Source organism: Perca fluviatilis, chromosome 22, assembly GCF_010015445.1.
Source record: "Perca fluviatilis chromosome 22, GENO_Pfluv_1.0, whole genome shotgun sequence".
NCBI lineage: Eukaryota > Metazoa > Chordata > Actinopteri > Perciformes > Percidae > Perca > Perca fluviatilis.
The window spans coordinates 22,335,641-22,360,320 of record NC_053133.1 but is presented as its reverse complement, the minus strand read 5'-3'; the positions used below and the strand labels follow the sequence as shown (position 1 = coordinate 22,360,320).

The following is a 24,680-nucleotide window of genomic DNA, read 5'->3' as shown; positions in this document are numbered from 1 at the left end:
AACTATATTCTCAGAAAGGCGAAGCATTGCTACTCTCTGCTCGGGGCTTCTCAGGTGCTGCAAGCATATCACTCCGCCCAAGTAGCAGATGTAGCACTGCTTCGCCTTTCTGAGAATATAGTTGGTGTTATTTTATCACTTATTGGGAGCAGTAGGCTAGTTGGAACCGGTTACCTCCAGGATCTGTGCTGGGCTAAGCTACCGGTGGGGCCGTCAGACAGAGTTACAACACGCACGGAGATGAGAAGGGTATGTATGGACTTATCTAACTCTGGGGGTTACGGTTAATAAGCTAGAGTCCCAATAAGTCGGCGTGTTCCTTTAAGAGTTTAAATTGATAAACTTTTTTTTTTTACGCAGGCTATTTGTTGACCCTTTCTTTCTCTGGCTGAGACTGGCTGAAGTCCAATGAAATGGCAGTGGTTCATTTTGAATTGTAGTAGTTTGTTTTCACTGATAAGCAATTACTTAAGAACCATTTGCAGCCGCCTTGGTTTGCTCACAGAAACAGCTTGTGACCACAGTGCTGCATGACATCTAGAGACTCTCCGTTCAAATTCAGCTCATTAAAAGTACAGATTAGACAAAACGGAGGACACTCTGCAAGCAGGAGTTTAGTTCCAAATGAGCGCACTGTCCGCTTGTCCAAGTTTTATCGTCTTATAATAAGTGCCAAAGTTTCTGCTAAGTTCATTCATCATATCCCCTGCGGAGGGTGTTTTTGCTTGATTTAAATGCCGTCCACTGATGACAAGTGTTGAGTTCTCACAAGGAAAGAGTGCCAGCTTCCTCACTGTTACTGGATTATACGTGCAGGATCGTTTGTGGTGGCTCGGCTTGAGTCACTGGAAGTTTTACTGTCACACGTACTGAAGAAAACATAGTTTGAACCTTTTACCTTCTGAGTAAACATAAGGGGCTTGTGGTGTGTGAGAAAACTTTTAACAGCTTGTCTTGGAGATAAGAAGCCGCAGTAGCTCTGAATTCTCTTTATCAGCTGGCGTGAAAGACAAAAACGTGTTTATTTACAACTTGAGGTACATGTGGACAGCTAATATAACACGGTCGAGAAATAAAGGCCCATGTGCAGAGACACAGGGGCGTGACCTTCTTTGGGATGGCCTTGTACCAACAGAGGCCACCTATTTGTCTGCATGTACTGTATGTGACCACTCGTATCCACCTCCTATGTTTTACTGTAGATGCAGTGAAAAACACACTCATATCTGTATCGTATCTTCTTGCTCCAGTCAAATCAGGTTATTAACAACACATCTTTCAAGATTCTTTATCTCTAACGCTTCACTGGGATGACTGATCTTTCAGTTTTGTTCCTTGGTGATGAACATCTGCAACACTTTTCTTCTTCTGTCTTGTAATGTATTGTGCAACTGTGGTTTTTTTACACCCTTCTGTCTGTATCGTTGTAGTTCTTATTTTGACATCACATTGTCTTGGATGTGAATGTCATGAAAGATGAAAGGTTAAAAAGGAACAATCAGCAGTTACTCATAATAATTATAGAAACTGAGTGTTGATTGATGCTTTTTTTTCTTTTCTGGGCTACTGTAGAAACATGGCGGTGCAACATGGTGGAGTCCGTGGAAGAGGACCCACTCCCTATACGAAGGGCTCAATATAAGCTAACAAAAACATGTTGATTGTTAGTGTAGTATTTTTCAGGCGATTGTACACTAATGATAACAGTTACATAATAATTGAATAGCATAATATTCCATTTCTGCAAATAGATCCCCCTAAATCATTCACACTGGTTCTTTAACCCGAAGTACATTTACCAAACCAACCTGCTAGTCCTGATCCTTAAAGTGTTTTCAGATCCAAAACTGGAAAATACAGTTTGAAAACACTTCCAATAAAGCATAAATCTCACCTTTGTGTCTCTTTTTGTTTTTGGAGTGTGGAATGGGCTCATTTCTGCCCCAGGAGGCTGGAGGGCGAAAAAACACCCAGTGGTACTTGACAGTTGAAGAGATCGAGTAAGCCCTGACTGCAGTACGCAGATCGAGGAGTGGCTCAACGTGGGTGGTGCTAAACGTTTGACTCCGCCCACTTTCCCAATAGCAACCAAAGAGGAAGAATGTGTGTCTGAGGGAAAAACCAAAAACACAGGACTTTCACCTCTTAATACATCTATGCTTTCACCCCAGAGACCGGAGCTCATTTCCCGCTAGTCACGTTTGCTTTCCCCATTGTTGTTTTCCTTCACCCAACCGTCCATTGCTGTCTCACGTGCCCCAGAAACCGGGGCTTGTTTCCCGCGATTCGCGTTGAAGAGATCTGCATATGCAGTGGGTGTTTTTCCTCAAACAGCCACAAGGGGCAACAAAGAGCCCATTCCATTTTGTAAACTGACATATTTTTCGGTTTTACAAGTGAAAAGAAAACGTTATGAATGACGACTAACTGTTTGTTTTTTTTTTCAAATGGACGTCTGGTTAACTTCTCCAACTCAGTAACTAGACTTTACAAACCCTAAATGACCCTTAATGATACAGTAGGTTTACAAGCTCCCATTTTCTTGTCTCTGAGCTGCGTGAAACTAAACAAACCTTGAATGCCACCCAACATATGTGAACACACGTTTTACATCTCTATGAATTTGAAAGGCCTGTAATAGCTGGAGGACAATAAGCTCACGTAAGCAAAACTTCCAATTCACAATTTGCAGAACAATACAGATCCTGCTGATTCAGTGACTCCCTTCAATCAACATTTGATTGAGAGGTTTGCCTCATTGAGCTGACGGTTCCCAGAGGAGACTTTTTTTTTCTGCTGATGCCGAGGAGTGCAAGTTATTAGCCATATTGTTTGGTTTCAAATAAAACACCACTCTTCATGCAGGCTAGACTGCAGATTACAGTTTTTAAAAGGGGTGATAGAATGATTATATAGGGTATTTCACACTGTTCCTTACAGTCTCCTAAGAGGCTATGTAACATTGGTTGGGGCTGAAAATGGCCCGGGTGCTGTACTATGCTCCCTAATGCAACCCTGTGAAATAGCCCTAGAAAGAAACCAGAGGTTTTCTCCCTTATATGGTATGCTCATGAATATTTAGATGAACTGCGCGCTGATTGGTTGGTTTACAACGACCGAAGCACACCCCAGCCACACACACACACACACACACACACACACACACTTCCTCAGCGCCACCTTGTACAGACAGCTACACTATAGAGAGCCGAAGTCACGCCCTTCTACTTCCGGTCCATGGGACTTTAATTCGGAAAAAATATGAACAAGAGTCAATGGAGAGATAATTATTTTTTGATTCCGTTTGAATTGAGCCATGGATTACAAATGGGATGTTCGTCAATTTAAAACATTAATTTTCAACCGAAGAAAGTCTCCGTTCTTTGTTAAACTGTTGAAATATAAGGCGTTGAAAATACGCAATTAGAAAGACTACACACTTCAATGTCTCATGGATGACGTCTCGCTGAAGCTACGAGGTCTGTGTGTATCAGGTCTGCGCCGCCGCGTTAGATCCATAAGTCCCGCTCCATTGTCCGATATCTACCGTGATCTACATTCAGAACACCAGCTGGTCTCAGACCAGTGGTCTGTAGCTATGTAAATCTTGGGGCGTGACAAAAAAATACAGACCAGAGCAAATTGAGGTACAGCCACCGAGTTGACGTCAACTATTAACTTCGTTGAGATTTGCCCGTTTCAAATTGTGAGATTTTCAGAGGAAAGGTCAAAAGGGATTTTGAGGTTCTATGTATGCCTATTTTACCCACCAAACTGTCGTTATTCAACTATGACAAGGTAAACTTGGTTTTCATTCTATCACTTCTTTAATATAGCCAAAATAGGCAGCGATGGAACGACACTGGTTACAGTATCAGGGTGTACTTCAAACGATCAAAGAAGAGTTCAGACTGACATATTTAGAAAATTGATATCAAATAAAAGACATTTAGGGGCACACAGAAATAAAAGCTACTTTGCCTGAGATCAGATTCCTTGTGTTTTACTGCCCTCCATTGTCACGCAAATTTACACAGCCAGTAATTCAGACAGGATTCCTTTATATACTGTCTCTATATCTAGGATAATAAGCCGTGCTTGGACGATACATATTAAAATGACTCCTTACTGAAAGCAGTTTTGACCTTCACTATTGGGTCACTCGTTATTCACTACCACTTCTGTCTTCTAAGGCCGGCCACACACTGCCTGCGTGGCGTTTCTGTTGCGTGTCAGTTGCGTGGCGGCTGCGATGTCTTTTCACACCAGAAACGTGTCTGACGCGGCGCTGCTACTGCTAGCCTTGTCCGTACACATGTATGTTTCCCATTGATTTACTGCACTCAAGCATTAGTATACTTCATGTGAAACATAAATATATACTGATTTGATTACAGCAAAGACAACGTTGGCAGTACTGACGGCAAAATAGGCTACAGAATATTTTGTTCTGTATTGACAGGTGCAATATTTGAAAATCGATAAAAAAAATTTTAATTACATTTATATCTGCATTTATGTCAAAACCTAGAGACTTTCAAACATCAACATGTCATTTATTGTGAACTCTACCGACCGGACATGTTTTTGTTGCATATGTATTGTCTTACCAATATTATGTTTTTTCTTATCTCTTTCTTTTTTATTTTCTCAATTCAACACAGTCACATATGATTTTGGATATGTCTGTAACCCCCTTCTCCATTTGAAAAGCAATAAAAATGTTGATCACAAAAAAGTATGTCATTTATTAATATGTATTTGTGTCAAAATGACATAAACATCCTTTCCTATTCTATTTTGCCTGGAAACGCTTCCAACACGCTTGCGTGTCGCGTGACAAAAAGGCGTCGGTCTTATTTCTAGCAGGCACGCGTTTTCGCCGCAGCTCGAGCCGCGCCCGTGACATGCGTGTCACGCACGCAGTGTGCAAGCTCTAACCTATTAACATGGGAGCCGAAATAAAAACGGACACGCAACGCAGCTGACACGATCACGCCACACAGCCAGTGTGTAGCCAGCCTTAGACTTCGTCTGGTGACTAATAATAATAATAACAAAGAAATGCATTCAAATAAGACTTCCAATATGGCATACAAAAAGTCTAAAACCAAGAAGCTCTCTATCAAATTATTTCTTATGAGAGCTGAAAACCAGTATTTATTCGGCAATACAGTAAATATCTCCACATCTCAGTGTGTTGTGTGATGTAAGCCGAGATATTTTGCAATCTGAGGGCTGCAGGCTGCAATATCTCAGAATTAGTAATGTGAGTTCAGCTGAAAGCTGTAAATGTCCTATAGGCTGGTTGAAGTGCTGAAAATCAGAACAGATAGCACACTTTCCCACATCTGAAGTTTCAATCTAAACCAGAGTGCACTTCTTTAAGTGCATATTTTAGGTAAAGTGCATGCAAGAATGTCTTTGTTTCCTACCGTATCACTGGGGCTCAGATTGCCCCTTTGCTTTTTGGGATATTTACATTAAGACAGACATCCAGCAGCATGACATCTCATGAACATCTGTAGTAGACTAGGTTGGAATGAGAATTTTTTGGGGGGAGTAAATCTTCAGACCAGCTGGGAAACAGAGGGGGTAGTTGATTGAAGAAGCCAGAGCTCAAGTGTCAATGATCAAAAGCAGGTAGCCTGTGCTTTAAATAGAGCTGGGCGATATGGAAAAAAATATTGCGGCAAATATCAATATTGCGGCAATATGGTAGGTTGGACTATTGGTGCTTTTTACAAAATATTTACACAATAAAAGTTTAGATAAATAATCACCAATAATGCAGATACAATGACTAAGTGGCTAGAACAGTCTGGTAATTTCAGAATATTACATCACTTTTTGTAATGCCACTTGTGTCATATCACAATATCGAAAATTTAAGATGATATCTAGCCTCATATGTGGATGTCGATATAGTCTCACTTTGCCAGACCTTCCTCCACAGCGCTGCGGAGGAGGAGGGTCTGCCGAGTCCACACAGCATTCTGGGATGGGAGAAAAAGTACTCTGGTTTATTGGCATTTCTTTAAACCAATCACAGTTGTCTTGGGCGGCGCTAAGCGCCGAGCGGAGCCACGGTGCCGCTGCAAAATAATCTCGGGAAGGAACTTCTTTTGGTGGAACATGTGTACGTTCAAAAGTTCTTTAAGTCGTGCAACAGAAAACTCAGATAGGAGAGATAGTCTAGCTAGCTGTCTGGATTTACCCTGCAGAGATCTGAGGAGAAGTTAACCATAGTCCTCATAAATCCACCGGAGTTTAGAATGCCAACACAAAGGAAGAGGAAGGTAAAGGACATCCGGCCGAAAAGAGTGACATCTGGCGGAATTTCCAGCGGCAACGGAGCACACCCAGAATTGGAACATTGTGGATATAGACTAATGTCGATATAATATTGATATATTACCCATCCCTAGCTTTAAAACTACATACAGTAAATAAATCAAGTTTAAAAAAAAAAAAAACATCAGCTCTTTCAAATCTGGAAACTCTGGTCGGTCGGCTTTTCTTCAAACAAAATGAAAGACTGCTGGTGTGACTTGCATGAAAATGCTGGTCAGGCATTAAACTAGAGAAACAACCCTCAGGGAGAGACAGACCTTTCCTTTGACCTGGATTAAATATTGATGGCCTGCGATAATAGAGGATAGAGGACAAATGTCCATGTCACAGCACAGTGAGGGGAGTCAAACCTTTGTTAATGAACTTTAGAGAGGGGGTGGTATGTTTTCCCACGCCCCGATATGAGCCGAAGAGTGTCCATTTTGGAATGAAACGTTTCGCTGCGTCTGTGCATTTCTTCTCTCTTTCAACCCTTCCGACACATCCATCCTTATGGTGAAGTGATAAAAGCATGTAGGCCACACTTGCACAGCTGCACTAAAAGTTAATCTTCAAATAGAATTAAAACTCCAGACGAGAGGAAAAAAAAGCTTCCCCCTTGACTGATGTGTGATTAGTTCGAAAAATCTACAGGAAAATTAGTCAAGTGAGCCAGATATAGCCACAGTTCATCTGCATATCAAAAAGCTGAGAATCTGACAGGATCTCAACAGTAGGACAAAAAGTATTCATGGGCATATGAATAATATTCAAGGAAATTAGGATTAACGATTATGTAAATCAGTTGTTTTGGGTAGTTTTCTGCTTTGTAACAACTATATTTTTAAATTTTAACATAGTATTGTTTTAATTTAGTTTGCAGTGACCACACATTTACAGAAACAGGATTGTACTGTAAGAGAATTGGGTCTTGTTAAAGTCCTCTTATCTTTTTTTCCTTGTATGAATACGAGTTGCTGTAATGGGATTAAAAAAGGTGGGTTTAGACTGACATCTAGTGGAAGACAGATGATCTTGCAGAGTGCAGTATTTAAGCCAAATTATCTTTCGGTTTATGATGCCATCATTCATACATGACAAGGTGTATTAGATGCCTGTAATGTTGACATATTTAACATTGTGTTGAGTCATTTTCATTCTCCTTTGTTTAACCAGATGAAAGTTGAAATCAAAAATCTCTTTTTCAAGAAAGCATGACATCATTGCTAACAAACGTGTCTAGACAAATACTAAGGTATTACCTAAGGTAAGGTAAAGGTACTTTATTCTCACATACACATAGGCCTACATGTAGCGAAATTCATTCTCCGCACTTTAACCCATCCCTCAAGAGATGTGCAGTGGGCAGCCATTTACAGCACCCAGGGACCAGCTCCAGATCTGAGCCAGTGTCTTGATCTGGACATCTACAAGTTTTCGATGGTGGGGGAACCCGGAGCACCCGGAGGAAACCAACGCAGACATGGGGAGGCCCGGGGCGACCGCTGTTGTGCCAAGGTACTTATCCCCGCCAGGATTTGTATCCCCTGGCCGAGGGAGCGCGTGTGCCCTCAGAGCGGAGTTTAACTGCTGCACTTCGAATTCACCTCTTAAATGGAACAAATAGCGACGTGGAAGACTCAACAGGGTTTTCCATAGTAACAAGGGTCTCATTTATCTACATAAATAAGTTTATTTGTCTGTTCCATTAAGGAGACATGTGAATTGTTTAATGCATAGTTTAGTACTGTGGATTAATCAACAGTGTTTTCCAAAGGTTTATGAACAATATTTTTTCCTTTTAATCTAAACACACATGATTGCAGGACAGACCCTTTGCTTGTTAGGGAGGGATACACAAAATATCAGGTGAAAAAACGACCTGATATTATGTGTATCCCTCTGTGAAAAAGCGGTTAATTGAAAAGCCATATTATAAATTAAAACAGAAATCGCGTTAGAGGGCAGGGAGGGACGGGTTAGCAAAGACGGGGCATCCTTGTCAGACCACACCCACAGAGAATGGACAGATGGAGGTAGTCTAGATTGGGGGCTAAAAACACCAAACACAGCACGGTGTGTGTGTGTGTGTGTGTGTGTGTGTGTGTGTGTGTGTGTGTGTGTGTGTGTGTGTGTGTGTGTGTGTGTGTGTGTGTGTGTGTGTGTGTGAGCGAGACATGTAAGTGACTGAGAAACGGAGGAGAGCAGTTAAAGGAAATGCAGCTGAACCTGTTTTAAATAGCGTTTAAAAAAATTAATAACGAAACGCAATGTGCGGCAGCCGGTGTTGATAGTGCGGCGCACCGCCACACATTTGTCTGTGTGGGAAGCACTGTTATTCTTAGCTCAATTCAGTGTCGTTGGGTTCAAATAACATTATCATGATCCCATAGGCATCCAAAAATTGTGAAAGGCTAACAAAGTGACGTTTTTTTAAACTGAAACAGGGTGCGTTGGACATCCTATTGTGTGTGCAAGTGTGGTATATTAGATCGAGCACTCGGTGCTCGACTATGTTGCACTGTCAGTGTTGTTACAGTGTGCTCGGGAAGTGTTTACTGCCCCCTGTTGGTTGGAAGTTGTGTACAAGTAAAGACGTGCTCGTACTGCAGCCTTGCCTCAATGTGTATTACATTACATTAATAGTAGCCTAACCCACAAACAGTAATACTAAAGTAGTATGGATTACGTAAAGCCACAACAGCAAGCGCCTTTTTATTACCACAGGTTTACAGACACGTCTCTACTGATTGAGTATCACCTGGAACACAGCCAATAATCGAGAGACACAACCACCAAACGAGAGAAAACATAACTCAAGCCGTTGCACACCGTTCCTAGTAAACATGCGTGCCCCAGCTCTTTGCCTGAGGGAAAGCCCACAGTCTCAGACTTTAAAAAACACCGTTATAAGCTTTTAATAGTGTTTTTGTACATTAGCCCTTAGTATAGACCACAGTAGGATAATTATCTCAAAATCTAGCTACATGATCAAACGTTTTTTAATTTTCAAAATAGCTTTTAATGGGTTATAGTTCTATAATAATTTGAACTTGTGTTAATTGTCTTTGAGTACCCTGAAAAGCGCTTTATAAAATGTATAATACATAATTGTGTATGATTTATCTCTTACTTTAGCAATTCATGTAATTTAGTAAAGATATTTCATGTAATTTCATGTGACCTATACTGACCAGTTTTGTTAAATGGGTTAATGCAGGATCAATTGATCGGCACATCTTCCTGACCTATAACAGATGTCAGGAAGATGTGCCTGAGACCGCATCTGTAAGATGTAGCAGATGTTGGGACGATGTATATGAGCCTGCATCTGTACAATGTAGGCTATACTTTGGAACAAGATAGAGATATATATATATATATATAATATATAAATAAATAAATAAATAAATAAGTGTGTGTGTGTGTGTGTGTGTGTGTGTGTGTGTGTGTGTGTGTGTGTGTGTGTGTGTGTGTGTGCGTGTATATAATATATATACATACTGTGTATAGCCTAGAAATCTAGACACACCCTAGTGGCAGCAAATTTATTTTGGGTCTGGCTTGTCAGGCTATAATGTGTAGGCAGTACAACACAAAATATTTAGACACTGGATTCATTGTTTGGGGTACCACTGCTCAATGTGTGAAAATCAGGAAAGAGTACTAGAATATTTTACTAAAGTAAAGACATCGCACATATACACAGAGCTAAACAAAAACAAACCAACAACAAATTCCATTTACAGCATCTTTGCAGCCTGAGCGTTCAACTGATCCTTTAGAAATATAGTCTCCCATTGGCAGACCTATCTCCACACAACCACCTTCCTCAGTGTAGCTGCACTAGAATTAATCATAAAACAAGCACAAAACACAGAGTAGTCAACAGAAATGATTATGCTATGGACACAGCGGGTGCAATGTATTTTAGCCGGACACTTCTTGAATCAACAGCACAGCAAAACATCAGCAAGGCAGACAACACAGAGATGTAAAAACAATATAAACCTCAAAAGCAGCAGCAGCAGCCAACTCTCTTTGTTAGCTGTGTTATGTGTGTTTATATAAACACACATAACACAGCTAACAAAGAGAGTTTACTCAGTTTTTACACAACGCTACGTGTCGAGCAACCATCACAACCAGCGAGTTGTTGTACTCACCTGTCTGAACGCCATTCTGTGAGCTTTGAGCCCCGCGAAAGTGCTCCTCAATCAGCTCCAGGTTTGAACTTCTCTGCTCTACATTCTCAAAGCAAGATGTAGCTAGCTAGCTAACGAGTCCATGAAAACCTCTCGGTCCCCACTGAGCTCCTCAAAGTAGTCACAAACTACGGGAAGCCCTCACACACCTCATTGAGGGTAAATGTTACTCAGTGACAGCAAAAGTCAACATTAGATGATCCACCATGCGCATATATTAGCATTTGGCATGTTAGGCATTTAGCATGTTAGCCTGGCTAACATGCTAAATGCTAACACGCAACATGCTCATGGTGCATTATTAGAAATTCTTTGGTGTGGCCAAAGAATGTCTAATATGTAGACAAGCTTTGGTATGGCACACCCACCATGCACCTGTTGGTTGGTCATAGTTTACCAGGACTATTTCATGTGAATTTTTATTTTACGCTGTTAAGGGATGTGAGTTGAAATTTAGGTACACAAAGTACACAAAAAAGGACTTTGTTACAGCAACAGTGAAGTTATTAATTATTTCAACCTCTGGTAAAAATAATAATTGCCAAATAAACCTGTGAATAAAAATGCGTACTTTTTTTTCTGAAATCATTAAAACCAACATAGTAGCAGTAATAAGTAGTGTTGAAGTGGTCAATCAATCAATCAATCCTAATTTATTTTTAAAGTATAAATCACCATTAAACATGTTCTCAGTGCACTTTACAATTAAAGGAAGACAGAAATAACAGACAGCAACAAAACAAGTGAACATAATTAAAGCAGTAGTAATAAATAAACAATACAAAACCAGCAACATAAGAGAGTGAGTGAAAAAAGTTTGTTTTTGAAGGATGCAGAAAGGATGGTGTGTTATGGTTGGCTGTAATATAATGAGTAGAGGTGGGTTTTCAATCTAGATTTAAAAATGTCAACTGAGTGAGCTTCTTTAACATGTAGTGGGAGGCCATTCCAAAGACGAGGAGCACGGTAGGAGAAGGCTCTGTTACCAACTGATTTTTTCTTTCCTAGGGGAATGACCAGGAGACCAGCATCAAGGGAGCAGAGAGTGCGTGCTGGTGTATGTGATGTAATAAGCTCAGATAAATAAGGGGGAGCGAGCCCATGCAGCGCCTTATATGTTAAAAGAAGAACCTTAAAATCAGCTCTAGCTTGCTCTGGGAGCCAGTGAAGAGAGGCCAGAACAGGTTTTATGTGATCATATTTTCTAGTTTTTGTCAAGATTCCGGCTGCAGTGTTCTGAGCAAGTTGAAGGCCTCTAGTGGCACAATTTGGAAGATCAGAAAAAAAGGACATTGCCGCAATCAAGTCGGGAAGACACAAATACATGGATACAGTTCCGGCATCACAAAATGGTAACCCTTCCTTTTGCAAAACACTTGACTTGCACATTGGATGGAGCTAACGATATACTGATATATCCGAAAAGCATTGTTATCGCACCGACCAAGGAAATACAGGCGGTTTGATGTGCTATCTTGGCTATGCATGAACAAAACTGACAAATAAATGTACAGGAGGTTATCCTACAAAGTTAAACTGGTACTTATGTTTGGGGTAAGTTACAAAACGTGAGTTAGACCAAAAGTGTTCGTAACATTCCAATATTAGGAGCATGTTTTACAGCTGGGGAGTCTGAGGACATAAAACAGATGTAATGTGTCATTTTCTGTAACTTTTGAAACTTGCCATCAAATTCAAAATCATGCTTATAAGCAATTCTCATAACATTAGGAAAGGTTCTAAAGTATCAAGCTGAAAAAAAATTTCAGTATATTTTTTTGTAGCTGTGCGCCCAGAACATTAGGGTTAACAACAATAGTCACAATGATTATTATTATTAGGAAGAATTCAAATAGTTGCAGAATTCTCATCTGCATGAGCTCTCTGCTTCTATTATACACACAGCGTGCTGTCTTATTTGGTTCACATTAGAGGTCACGCTGCTCCGAGATATGAACTCGTGTAAAACTTTTAATAGCTAAGTGCTGCCAGCCTCCGGGGCCGGCCTTCACGGGCTGTTATGAACTGGCACTGGGCGGGGGTGAGACGCTCTGCTGAAGGGTTACGCAATGCGGCGACAGGAGGGGAGTCTGCTGGGCTCATAATTGGTGGGTTTCCATTAAACAGGTTTGATTAAAGATGTAGAGATGTCATGTACATGCGAAACTCTCTGCTTTAAAAAAAGGACAAACTGGACAGGTAATGATTAGAAGTTTTATTATCTCCTCTTTCATGGCATGCACTAATCTTGCACTAGGACATTTAGCACAATGTGTCCTCACTCTTAATCATGCTCCAGCACACTGCATGACCATACATCATGTATATTATACGCAAAATAATCTCAAATATAAGAACAATCTAACAACTCTGTGTAATCTCAACACTGTGCTGTAGCGAAATAAAGCATTTTCTCACATTAAAAGGAGGAATACACCCTCAAAAACGATTTTGTATTAACATTGAGCAGTTGAGCTTTGGCGTGTGCAATTTTTTTTTTCCTTCAATGCACCCTGTCTCAACTAAAGGTAGTGCCCAGAGTGCTTTGGGATTCGGACTCCGTAGTGAAAATATATAGAGGCAATAGTCAGTGGAGCATTGTAAACACACTGGAAATATTTTCATTTTCCCATTTATGTCTGTGTAAAAAAAGGAAATATGCCAAAAGACAGAAAAATAGCCTCACAAAAATCTATAAAATGTTGACAGCGGTTTGTTTTTGGCTACTAATTAAATGCAATTTTTTGTCTTTAACATGTCATAATATAAAAAAAAACACTGTTACCATCATATTCATTGTTTACAGTAATAATTCTAAAAGCTTTGAAACAAGCTATAGTCTGCACAAACACAGAATCACAGCTGTAACAGTAAAATAATTTTTTTTTCAGTCAAACACACCTAATGTACACTTCCCACTGCTAACAAAGTCTCTTACATTATTTCTGTGTTAATATATTCTACTGTTAATGTAGAAAAGGCATCGAGTCACACTTGTACTCAAGCAGTAATCATAATCATCAGGTACTTCAGCCTCACTTCTTCTGTCCTTCATTACACCAATTAAACCATCTTGTGCAACACTGAGGATTTTCGTGAGCAATCACTCCTGTGATTATTTTCTCTGTTTACTCGGGCTGCAGGAGATCACTAATCTCTGGCCGTGTCCTCTCGGCTCTCTCAGAGTAGATAATTATTGTAATCACAAATGGATGCTTGACACAGTTGTCAGGCCTCGCCTTACGGTGACAGATTTTGTCTGTGAATCTCGTTGAGGTGAGCGTCGCTGTTGGATCCGTCATATATTCCGCTGTCCCAAAACACAGAGCCTGTGGGAGACCAACACATCATAATATATTATGATATAATTGTATAAAAATGCAGGCCAGACATTGCAAATTGCAAACTTTGAACATACCGCTGCTATTGGTGACATTGCTGATGACGGAGGAGCTTCGGGAGGTGAAGTGGGGAGCTGAGGTGGTTGCTGTGGTAGCTGACATATTTCTGTTGTTCTGGGTGGCCGTCCGACTCCAATCTGCAGAAAAGGGTTCATGACAAGCCTATGTTAGTTTGTTAATTTAAATACAGGTTTTCATCAGGCAAGATCTGGACATAAAAGGAGCATCTTTTTTTCTGATTCATAATATGTATTTATGCACATTTATTCACAATGGACATCAGACGTAATAATATCTCCGGAAAGTGTAAGTCATACGTGTATCATGTCTGTGTGTTCAGATTTGACAAAGTTATGATTCTGAGAAGGAGTGCGATTTTTGACACAAATTGGGTCACTTAGCTTGCAGTATCTTGTGTCATGTCTGTCCCTCCTCAGTCCTTTCCAGTTTGTAAACCCCTGCCCTAATCAGTCCAATCAAATTATCAGAAGCATAAGAACACAGTTAGGTGCCTACCTGAGTTCTCAGGCAATCGCAGACTCCCACAGCAAAGATACGTTCTCCACTGCCTGCGGACATTCTCCTTCACAGCACAGTGGAAAACAAAGACAAGGAATCCTGTACAGGATATAATGGTAAAAAAATAGCTTTTGGGATGCATTTTCATATTATGGTTTGGCTAATAAGGATAAACCCATATTGGTTTAATCAGGAAAAGTGTTTTTTACAATGTGGAGTAGAACCCAGTATATTCATATTCAGAAGTCTCACCTTGCAGAGAGTTGAATATGGTGAAAAGGTAAACAAAGGGTAAGTAGAGGGGTCCCCAGGCAAACAGGGAGAACCCCCAAGTGAGGCCAAGCAGGATGATGAGGCCAGTGATGCTGCGTAGATCTGTCATCACTCCCCTGTTGGGAGGCTGGTTCTGGGGGTTCTGCTTCTTGATCCGGGACAGCTGGACCATAACCACGATGAAGACCAGCAGGCACAGGGCAAAGATCAGGAGGAAGTAGGCCACCACGCCCACATAGAAGGCAATGTCATTACGCAGCCAACAGCTACAGGGGGACAGATAAAGACCCAAAATAGATATTTAACAACCGAAAATAATGCATGCTTGCTATCTTATAGGTGGTTATTACGTGCCTACTAGGGGGTTGCAAGATACTATTCTTGGTGTTCAGGGAGGTTAGCAGAGTGTCACTAGTAGTACTAATGGGTACTATGGTGTTTTGTGTTGTTCTATGGCTTTTTCACAGTGAATATTTTAACTTGGAACACTTGAAAAGCCTAAAACTATTAAGTTTGTTGTTGTTTCAGCATAGAGCACAGTAGAGCAGATTGTCTGTCTGGCCCTCCAGTGGCCAAATGTGTTAATGTCAGGAATAATCAGGGGAAAAAAGGTTTTGATTTATCCAAATTTACCTTTTTTAATTATCCTGCAAAATGTGTAATGTATTGCATCTGAAACTGTATCAATTAAAAAAAATGTATGTGTTCACAAATGGTTATTAAGATTTAGGAGTAACTTACAAGTCATCTGAAGTGCCATCTGTATATTTTCCATATGTGACCAGACCATAGTTGTTTTTGTCCACTGATATTACAATGATCACCACGAGAAGCGGAAGGCCTGCAAAGACAAGGATGTTACTCAGCAGAACCATCTCAGTATATCTTATAAATATATATATATATATATAGGTCAGCATTTAGGAGCTGACCTACCCCAGCCTATCAGCGAGAACTTGAGCATGTATCTGCTGAGGTAGGGAGTGAACACCCGGACGATGCTCAGGTACATGTGCAGGGCCTCGAGCCCTGCCCAGGTAAACGATGTCAGCAGGAAGTAGTGCAGGAAGAAGGCGGTGCTAATGCACAGCCCGACCGCTGGGTAGAGTGCCAGCCAGCCGTCCAGCAAGAAGACCAGGTTGAGGAGGAGGAGGGATAGGCAGAGCTGGACCAGGATCTTTGCAGGAATATCCCGCAGCAGTTTTCTGCAGGAGAAAGAGCTTGTTAGGATACTAACAAATAAAACTTGTAAAAAAAAGAAATATATACAGTATATTAATTTTAGCTTTAACATTAAGCTCAGATTTAAATAGTCATGGTTAAGACATAGATTCTTACTCAAATAAAAGATATGTCAGTAAGGTGAGAGCGAGGAAAATGGCAGAGATTCCACAGCCGATGTAGGTGATGAAAGTAAGAATTTGCGCCTGTTTACGGTCAATTATTCCCTCTCTGGACAAATCCTGTATTCAGAACAGGGTACACACACAAACATAGAGAGAATACATATCGTACAACAGAAGGCTGTACACCTTATAATTTCTCACTTTAACCATGTAGAATAAGACAGTCAGATCATTTGTTTTGCCTCTTTAACTGGTAATTTAAGTTGTTCATTTAATTCCTAATATACATGTTGTTATTGCTATTTGAAGCACTTTATTGGTACTGTTATGGTCAATATATCACACACATATAAACAAATGTGCACACGAACCAGCAGAATTGCAAAGGATGTGAGATGGTTGCAGCTGCAGGTTGTTTCTTCCTGTGTGGAATTGACAACAAAGCAGCCTGCAGAGCCCCAGCCTCCTCCACCACCTGAACAAGAGAAACACAACAAACAGGGGCATGAATAAATAGGGAAGTTTAAAGGTCCAATATGTAATATATTTACTGTAATAAATCCAAAAATGACCCCAATGTGTCATCAGATATTAAGGAAACATGCTAAGTTGAAATATCTTTTCTGACAACAATGCTAATGCCAGTATTTTCTCCTTTTGAAATTTCGGTTCCGTGACGGAATTTCTGTTTGTGTTTTGTTTGTGTGTGTTGTCATCAACTGCCCAGTTTGACAGCCAGGCCGGGTTGCCAGATATACATGTACCTGTAAAAATGTTAAGCAAGCGCGCTACAGCTGTAACGTTAGTACAGCCATGGAAGCACCAAACAAATGAACAGGATCAACGGAGATAGATTCTACCCGACCTAAAAAAAAACGGCATGTTTCTAACAGTTGCGTGACCAGAGACGTTACAAACCCAGGGTAAATATTGGAGATGTATTTGAAAGATGGAGACAGCTTAGAGCCCAAAAGGACACAGAGTTGGCTAATTTCCTCCTGAACAGGTAAGAATTAGCTTCAGGCTAATTTAATACGGCTACAAGGGACGGGCATTTGATGTCATTTCAACATTCGTGGACTCACATTGAATTATGTTACTCGCAAAAACAAATTGAGACACAGCCAGTAAAGTGATCCCGACTGGTCCTAGGTAACGCCGCCATGCTAACCCTGCTAACGTTACCGGAGGACTAGACAAGCGGGCCATGGCTGTTTAAAACGTGTAGCCTGTTCAGCGGCCGTAGCCGACAACGGTGAGTTATTTTAAGCCAAGAGGGGGGGGCTGTAAATCAAGAAGAGAGGACCGTGAGTTTGCAGTGTGTTTAGCGATTGTTACCGTAATTCTAAGCCGAGGAAATGTGTCTGCCCGTCGGGTGGAGAGGACGGCAAGGTTGTTGTGTTTTTAGCGGTTCCTACTGTAATTCTAAGCCGAAAAAGTGTGCTCCGCATGAGCACGGGCTTTTATGACTGTCTATATAGCCAGCATCTAACATTAGCTACTCCGCTGTGATGTGAAGTAATGTCTGGCTATGTGAGACAAACCTCTAGCAACATTGTTGTGGATGCTGCGGTCTCAGCCTGGCAACAAACATGAACTTCGAGTCTGGGGAGGAGGGGCCGGGGGAGACGACTCTCTTTAGTATTTTGAATTTGTACTGCAGTAACTATTGTAAACACTAGCTGTCAGTATTACATATTGCACCTTTAACCAAATTAACCAACTCGATTTGGCATGCATGCACACTCACCATTCAGAGTAAAGTCCCAAAATGCACAGGAGGCTGCGTAGTTTGCCTATGAACAAATCAGGAGATGAAAAGCTTAACAGAGGAACTTTAAGTGATTTTAATCACTGAATTTTAACAATTCATTTTTATGTGTGTGCACACTTACATATATAGGGTTGATGTTTTGGATGGTAAACTGAATGTTCTCACTCAGGTTGCTTATTGACAGATTGGTCACACTGGCGGCCAGGACTGGACTGACAAGGGTTTTGTTATCTAATGCTGCATCCTGCAACAACAACAAAAAATAGCTGTTTCCTTTTCTATTGAACCATACCTGGCTGTTGAACTTAACTGAGAAAAGGTACAAATGCTGTTTGAAAATCATTAAATGCAGCAATAAAATCTGTAAGAGATGACAATGAGATGATGCGAAAGTACCTTGAAGAGGGCAGCTTTGGTGTAGAAGGTGAACTGGACCCTGTTGGCCTGCTTCTGCTGCTCAGGACTGAGCCCAGTGGTGAGGGAGGAGGGCAAAAATACAGACCCCAGAGCAGACCCTGACCTCTTGGACCGGGATCGACTGAGGGCACGGAGCTGGACACACCAAAAGTTAACAAATGGTTAATGGAAAGGTTTGGCAGTTCCTGTTTTCAGTATGTGTCCCTGGTCTGTATCTGTAAGGCCACTTTATGTCACAGTAGTTGCATTTAAAAACATTGGGGCTCATGCAAGAACCTCTCTTACTTTTTACTTTGTTAAGTGTTCCACATCAGATTTACCAAAGTTGAATGAATGCCATCTGTTCATGAGTGGGTGCACAATCATGAGATTGGAACATTATCTACTCCTCTAAAATTGCCATATAAGGCCACCTGTTCCCCTTTTTTGGGGGGAGAGTTTCATTAAATAAAAGTATTTCCAAATAGTAAAAATAATGATTTCCCACCAAGAACCTTCAAGTCAAGACACATGCCAACTAAATATATAAAGTCTAAAAGAACAGTTTTCTGCCTGGTGGAGAATATTTTTTTACATGACCCATACGACAGGTCGACAACACTCATGAATTTTTTTATTTAAGAGAAAATTCCAAGTATGAGAATATTAGTTTATGACGACAAAAAGGACCAGTGTGTAGGATTTAGTGGCATCTAGTGGTGAGGTTGCAGATTGCAACCAACTGACTACCCTTAACCTCACTCCTCCCTTTCCAAGTATGTAGTAGAACCTACGGTGACCTTCAGGTAACTCAAAAAAACTAAAGGCCCTTTCGAGAGCCAGTATGGTTTGTCCATTCTGGGCTACTGTAGAAATATGGCGGTGCAACATCCCTATGTAGATATGAAGGACTCAACAAAAACATTACTCTTAGTTTCAGGTGATTATACACCAAGGAAAACATAATTATGAATACTATATTTAATTTCTGCCGATAGATCACAATGAATCCTACACCGTGTTTCTTTAAATCACTTGTACGTGCCACATACATAAGAACCAATTTGTTTGTATTGGTTCTTGTCGTGTCTCATGAAATGCAGTGAGACCAGATGGCTAAATTCAGTTGTGGGCTACCTGGACATTATCTGTGTTGAAAATGTCAACAGAAGTTGTTGGAAAGTTGGTCCCATCGACTGTCCTCACTGCCAGAACCAGCGAACCTGAAGAGAGGATCTCTCTGTCACCAGTGACAACCAGCTTAAGACCCAGATCATCTACCAGCTGAACCAGACTGTCAACAGAACAGAAGACAAAACATTTTTTTTTTTTAAAACATCAAAGGTAGGGGTTTATGTGTCCATGTGGGTGAGGCTTGTGTGAATTGTACCTGTTAGCAGAGGCAGAGAGGGCCAGTGAGTCTGCCTCCATAAGGTTGCTGATTATGTTGACCACCTTCTGTCCCACTGCCTGAGAGACTGTGGGGCCGTCTATAAGCTTCTCTAACTTCCTTACCAACTGTGCCACCTGCAACATCCATCAAATGATGAAGTTTGAAGTTTTCCACAAAAGTTATTGTTGTATGCTAAAATGTTTCTTTTTTCTAATAGTTCCATAGATTAGAAGCTTCACCTGAGAGGAGTTCAGTTGAGACACATCCTGTGTTTGATTCAGCAGCTCATTTGCTTGCTCTTCCCGGGCCGTTTGGCTTGTAGTTGTCTCTGCGATGGTTGTGGAGGTACTTCCTGTACCTTGGCAAAGAGTACAGAAAGTTGTCAAGTCATACGAATTGATTATCCATGTATGGAGGTGTTTATATTTATAATAATGATAATAAATCCAAATTGTATAGGGTTTTTCGAAATCCTCAAACACGCTTTACATAATGGGATACAAAATAAAAACAAGCAGTAAACATTTTAATTGATGTAAGACATCAATATAGCAAAGCTTTGATCAAAAAGCATTCCATCCATGCAGATTGAGGACCTATACCAGTTATAAATCTATTGTTATGATGCATTTATTACTGGACTCATGGACCGCAAATTTTACCTCCTTTACAAGTAACTAAGTAAAGTTAACTTTAAAAACCTTTCAAAAGAGCAAGCCATTTCAGCCAATTTGATCCACCACACTGAAAAGCCTTTATTTGAGGCTTCAACCAAATTGTAAATGTTGAATTGTCAACTATACATACCAGGTTTTGTGGTGGTAGTGTTGGTGATCGTGGTGGTTTGGAGCGTTGTTGTTGAAGAAGTTGAGGTAACCGTTGCAGTCGTGGTGTTAATCTGGGCAGGAAGTGTACCATGCACAGTTGTAGTAGTTGTGGTGGAATTTGTAGCTTCAAGGGAAGCGTTAGCTGCTGTAGTTGTCAAATTGACTTCTGGTCCTTTGGTTGTCAGGTTGAAGTCGGTGGTTAAACTGCTTGCAGTTGAGCTCAGGTTAAAGCTGATTCCTGTGGTTTGATTGACATTGACGACGGTACTGACAACGGTACTGACAACAGTGGCCGCTGTGGTGAAGTTGTTGTCTTTGCTAGTTGTTGAGACGGTGTGGGTCACTCCTCCTGTGGTGTGATTTCCTGTCTGGTTGTTCAGTGGAGCAACTGTAGGTATAGTGGTGTTGTCGAAAACAGACGTCACATTTTCCGCAGTTGAGTTTTTGTGGTTGTTGCATTGTTAGGAGTTCCATCAACTTGTTTAACAGTGGTAGACATTGTTGTGTTTTTATAAGGGGCCGTTGTGTTCTGTTGTGTTTCCCTGATGGGTGCAGTGGTTACGTTATCTGTGGCTGTTTTGTTTTGAGAAACAGTAGTAGTGTTTATATTCTCAAGTGTTGTGTAATTGCTAGAGAGCGTAGTGACATTGTTCACCATTGTGTGATTGGGAGAAGCTGTAAATGTGCTTATTGTTGCGTTACTTGTAATTGTACCATTGGGTAAGTTCATATTCCTGTCAGCTATGGTTATGTTGTACTCTGTTGTGTAATTGTCGGAGGGTGTTGTGTAATTCTTGGTTGCCATAGTTACATTATACACTACTGTGTGATTGGGAGAAGTCGTAAATGTGCTAACTGTTGTGTTAGTGGTAAATGTACTGTTTTCTTTTCTGTTGCTGCTGGCAGAAGTTACATTGTACTCTGGTGTGTGATTGGTAGAAGGTGTAAATATGCCGGGTGTAGTTACATTGTACTCTGATGTGTGATTGGTAGAAGGTGTAAATATGCTGGCTGAAGTTACATTGTACTCTGATGTGTGATTGGTAGAAGGTGTAAATATGCCGGGTGTAGTTAGATTGTACTCTGGTGTGTGATTGGTAGAAGGTGTAAATATGCCGGGTGTAGTTACATTGTACTCTGGTGTGTGATTGGTAGAAGGTGTAAATATGCCGGGTGTAGTTAGATTGTACTCTGGTGTGTGATTGGTAGAAGGTGTAAATATGCCGGGTGTAGTTACATTGTACTCTGGTGTGTGATTGGTAGAAGGTGTAAATATGCCGGGTGTAGTTACATTGTACTCTGGTGTGTGATTGGTAGAAGGTGTAAATATACCGGGTGTAGTTACTTTGTACTCTGGTGTGTGATTGGTAGAAGGTGTAAATATGCTGGGTGTAGTTACATTGTACTCTGGTGTGTGATTGGTAGAAGGTGTAAATATGCCGGGTGTAGTTATATTGTACTCTGGTGTGTGATTGGTAGAAGGTGTAAATATGCCGGGTGTAGTTACATTGTACTCTGGTGTGTGATTGGTAGAAGGTGTAAATATACCGGGTGTAGTTACTTTGTACTCTGGTGTGTGATTGGTAGAAGGTGTAAATATACCGGGTGTAGTTATATTGTACTCTGGTGTGTGATTGGTAGAAGGTGTAAATATGCCGGGTGTAGTTATATTGTACTCTGGTGTGTGATTGGTAGAAGGTGTAAATATACCGGGTGTAGTTACTTTGTACTCTGGTGTGTGATTGGTAGAAGGTGTAAATATACCGGGTGTAGTTACTTTGTACTCTGGTGTGTGATTGGTAGAAGGTGTAAATATGCTGGGTGTAGTTACATTGTACTCTGGTGTGTGATTGGTAGAAGGTGTAAATATGCCGGGTGTAGTTATATTGTATCCTGTTGTGCCATTCAGAGAAGGTGTATTTGTAGTTACATTGTACACTTTTGTGTTATTGGTTGAAGGTGGAACTGTAGTTACATTGTACAATGTTGTATCATTTGTAGAAGGTGTAAATGCACCGACTGTAGTTACATTGTATGCTGTAGTATCATTTGAAGGTTTAACCGTAGTTACATTGTGCTTTATTGTGTGATTGGCAGAATGTATAACTGTGTCAACTCTAGTTACATTGTACATGGTTGTATCATTTGGAGAAGATCTAATTGTAGTTACATTGTGTGCTGTTGTGTGATTGGTTGAATGTGGCACTGTAGTTACATTGTACACTGTTGTGTGATTGTTAGAATGTATAACTGTGCCGACTGTTGTTACGTTGTACTCTGCTGTGTGATTTGGAGACAATGTAGTTGTGTTAAGCTTTGAAACAATAAGAGCAGTAGCCATTTGTAGTGTTGAGTTGACAGAGGATAATGTTGTGTTTTGGTGTGCTGCGGTTGTGTTTTGCATTGTTGTATTTTCAGTGGGTGTCAACAATGTTGTGTTATTAGATGAAGTTGTGTTTTGTACTATTGTACTGTTATAGACAGTCACAGTCGTGTTTTGTGAGCTGGTTTGGAGGACAGGCTGTGCTGTTGAGGACTGTGTACCGTTAATTGTTGTGAGTGGAGTAGTCATGTTAGGCTGAGCTGTTCCTTGTGACGTGTTTGTCTTTTGAACTGTTGGAGTATTTTCAGCCGCCGTAGTGTTGGTCACAGATGGTGTTAATGCTTTAGGAGTTGTAGTGCTGTTGGTCAGATTGGAAGGTTGCGTCATGCTTTGCTTGGTTGTGGAAGGCTCCGGAGGGCAGCTGTCAGTCAGAAGTACAGCAAGGCTCTCATTTGCTTCACTAAAAAAAGAACACATAGCAATATATTGTATGAAAAGATTAGGCCAGTGCCATGTTTAATGGCAATTGTATTAATAATTCATTAATAAATAATGATTAATAATTAATAATTCATTAATAATACACTGAGAGTTAGATGAGTAGATCGATACCCCTCCCAGGGGCGTCGGACTGGGGGGAAAAAGGGGACCGAGTACCCAGGGCCCTCATGTGAGGAGGGCCCAAAAATATGCTAGAATGAATTGCTGTGGATGTGGGGAGGGGAACATGGAAAAATGCCTTTCTACAGGGCCCAGAATTTTGTGCTAAGCCCCTGACCCCTCCCATGTCTGTATGCTAATTATGATGCTACCGCAGAAACAGAGGGAAACAGTTAGTCTGGTTCCATCCAAAGGTAACAAAATCTGGCAATTAACACCTCTAAAACTCACTAGTTAACTTGTCATATCACCAAACTAAAATGTAAAAATGACCCTTACCCTATTTCCAGTCTTTGTGCTAAGCTAAGAGAACCATCTGCTGGTGATAACAAGTCATGTAGGCTAGAGTAGTTTAATTCATCAGTCAGTAAACAATTAAAATATATCCTTTCTCCTGCCTATGTACAGTCAATCAATGTGTCTGTGTTCAATAATTGTTTTGTTGAGTTTATTTGTTGTTTGTGTTCATCTCTTAAAGAAAAACCCACTTTAGAGAATGCTGCTTACAGGGTTAGGTAACATCCATCTATTGTTGTATGCATTCTACTTTGTTTTGTAATTTACATTTTCCTCAGCCTGATTCATCTATAAACAGTTGAGTATGTGAGCTCATGAATTTTCCAGAATGGCTATGAAACTCACCACAGACACCATTTGTTTCTCTTGTGCCCAACATGCAAAAAGCCACCACCATACAAATGTTTTATAGATTTACCATTTAAGCAGAGTGGGGTCAGGTTGGCACACATCGGCAGTCAGCAGGTCACTGGCAACCCAGGTCAGGTTGGATATCAACAGAGTACTGACAGTCAAACCAGGAGGACCACAAACCACTGAGGACACACAGAGCATCATCAATAATACATTAGTCTATATCCACAACGTTCCACTCCCGGGATTGCTCTGGTGCCGCCGGAAATTCTGCTGATGTCCCTCTTTTCGGCCGGATGTCCTTTACCTTCTGCTTTCTTTGTTTTGTAATTGTAAACTCCAGTTGATTTCTGAGGTCTATGGTTAACTGCTCCTCAGATCTCTGCAGGGTAAATCCAGACAGCTAGCTAGACTATCTGTCCAATCTGAGTTTTCTGTTGCACGACTAAAACAACTCTTGAATGTACACATGTTCCACCAAAACAAGTTCCTTCCCGAGGCTATTTTGCAGTGGCACCGTGACTCTGTCCGGCACTTAGCACCGCCCAAGACTATTATGATTGGTTTAAAGAAATGCCA

At 40.8% G+C, this 24,680-nt stretch overlaps 1 protein-coding gene across 1 annotated transcript in view; it reads right to left on the bottom strand.

Moving 5' to 3' along the window:
- Window positions 1-12,738: 12,738 nt before the first annotated feature.
- Window positions 12,739-24,680, bottom strand: part of adgrg2a (adhesion G protein-coupled receptor G2a) — a 29,213-nt gene continuing 17,271 nt past the window's right edge. Inside the window, 18 exon segments of the mRNA XM_039790662.1 lie at window positions 12,739-13,867; window positions 13,957-14,076; window positions 14,456-14,557; window positions 14,711-14,997; window positions 15,473-15,572; window positions 15,668-15,936; window positions 16,070-16,194; window positions 16,449-16,552; window positions 17,828-17,873; window positions 17,973-18,095; window positions 18,248-18,403; window positions 19,385-19,541; window positions 19,638-19,774; window positions 19,880-19,992; window positions 20,448-20,915; window positions 20,918-21,393; window positions 21,502-23,250; window positions 24,166-24,283. Of these exon segments, the coding sequence (XP_039646596.1) occupies window positions 13,779-13,867; window positions 13,957-14,076; window positions 14,456-14,557; window positions 14,711-14,997; window positions 15,473-15,572; window positions 15,668-15,936; window positions 16,070-16,194; window positions 16,449-16,552; window positions 17,828-17,873; window positions 17,973-18,095; window positions 18,248-18,403; window positions 19,385-19,541; window positions 19,638-19,774; window positions 19,880-19,992; window positions 20,448-20,915; window positions 20,918-21,393; window positions 21,502-23,250; window positions 24,166-24,283 (4,739 nt within the window). The 3' untranslated portion in view covers window positions 12,739-13,778.